The following is a 1,795-nucleotide window of genomic DNA, read 5'->3' on the forward strand; positions in this document are numbered from 1 at the left end:
GCATTGTGTATGGTCTGGCACCGGCACTGCAATGCTGAGGGGCCCAAGCGCCTCCCAATGAGCTTTTCTGAGTTTGATTCCAGCATCTATCCCTGCAGGGGCCAGCGGCGTTGGTCGTAGCCACATCAAGAACGCTCTGCTCAGCAACAACCCGGAGAAGTTCATGTATCCACCGCCGTGTAAGTACCCAGCCAGGGTGGAGGCCACAGCACGGGATGCGTTTCTGCTCAACCTCCTTGAGCCAGGACCTTGTGCCAGCAGTTAGGAGGCAGGGACATGTTCCTCCAGCACCACCAAGGCCCTGATGTCAGAGGCCGCCACACAGGGCGCTGTAGGTTCTTCCTGCCTGCTGTCCCGTGGGCTCACTGAGTTCCCCACTTGTCCCAAGTAGGAAGGAGTTGAAAATGGATTAGTAGGGCCTAGTCTTGAGGTACACAGGTCCTCCATGCCCTAGCTGCTTGCTGAAAAAGGGAAGGCAAGATGGCCAGGTCGCACAGAGCAGAGGCTCTGTGTGCTCCCCTCTGTTCCCCAGTCCTTCTGGGGTCAGCATTCACCATCTCCCTCCTTCTCCAGACACCACACGGCCCCAGAAGAAGAACGAGGTGGACGGGAAGGACTACTACTTTGTCTCCACTGAGGAGATGACCCGGGACATCTCAGCCAATGAGTTCCTGGAGTTTGGAAGCTACCAGGGAAACATGTTTGGAACCAAGTTTGAAACAGTACACAAGATCCACCAGCAGGATAAAGTCGCTATTTTGGACATTGAACCCCAGGTAGGGAGCAGGGGGAAGGAGGTGGGGGCTGTCATGGACTGAACTACCCGTGTGCTGGCTGTCACTGTCCCTGCCTTCCCGAGCACGCTGCCCACCCACCCTTCCCAAATTAATACACAGAGTGCAGGGGTGATATTTGTGTTCCAAAGAAATGGTAACTACACCCCTCTCTCCACAGACCCTGAAGATCGTCCGCACGGCTGAGCTCTCCCCGTTCATAGTCTTCATCGCCCCGACAGACAAGGCAGATCAGGTGGGTGACAGGCACTGAAAGCCCCCGCTCCAGCCAGGCTCACTTGCCTGCAGCAGGGGTGGCAAGGAGCCCGCTGCAGCAGCCTGGGCTGCTCTCTCTCTGCTCCACACCAGTTTTTTCCTGTCTCCATGGATTTTTTGTGGTCTAGGAGAGCAGGGTGACTTCCTCAGCCCGGACTTGAGAATCAGGAATTGGGGATTCCTGCAGCCCTCGCCGCTCTCCTAGATTCACACCCCCTGTTGCAGCATAATCAACCACTAATGTACTGGGGCGGACAGCCCAGCACCCAGGGCCAGCTCCAGCTGCAGAGCAGGAACATTTATCCTGCCATCAGCTATGCAAATGGGACCAGCAAACAGCAGCTCCTTTCATTTTTTGCCTCATTAAGATGCTCAATCCTCTAAAATTAGGATGAGAGCACGCGGCAGCGATGCTGCGGTTAACTCACGCGGTGCCAAAGCGCCTGCAAGACTGGTGACCGTTTTTAGGAAGCCCAGGGTGCAAGGAGGAGGCTGGACCAGCTCCCCTGAGGGCTTAACCTTGAGTTGGGCTTTGTAAAGGTGAAGATAAAATTTGCAGGGAGTATATTTACGCAGCCTTCAGAGCACACGTTGCCCAGGCACGCTAACCTGCAGAGGGTGTACAGCAAATTGCAGCAGGCTGGGAGAGGGGGAGCAGGAGGGCCTGGGGCAGGGCAGAAGGGGCAGGTAGGCAGCCTCCTGCCCCTGCTCCGTGCCTCATCGCCCCCCGCTGCTGCCAGACAGAG

At 56.7% G+C, this 1,795-nt stretch overlaps 1 protein-coding gene across 1 annotated transcript in view; it reads left to right on the forward strand.

Moving 5' to 3' along the window:
* Window positions 1–83: 83 nt before the first annotated feature.
* LOC104276304 (55 kDa erythrocyte membrane protein) overlaps window positions 84–1,795 on the forward strand; it is a gene marked incomplete at its 5' end in the record, with an annotated part of 2,501 nt that continues 789 nt past the window's right edge. The window contains 3 exons of the mRNA XM_009872563.1: window positions 84–179; window positions 574–776; window positions 955–1,029. Of these exons, the coding sequence (XP_009870865.1) occupies window positions 84–179; window positions 574–776; window positions 955–1,029 (374 nt within the window). The remainder of the gene's footprint in view (window positions 180–573; window positions 777–954; window positions 1,030–1,795) is intronic.

This window comes from Apaloderma vittatum, unplaced genomic scaffold (genome assembly GCF_000703405.1).
Source record: "Apaloderma vittatum isolate BGI_N311 unplaced genomic scaffold, ASM70340v1 scaffold12647, whole genome shotgun sequence".
Taxonomy (NCBI): domain Eukaryota; kingdom Metazoa; phylum Chordata; class Aves; order Trogoniformes; family Trogonidae; genus Apaloderma; species Apaloderma vittatum.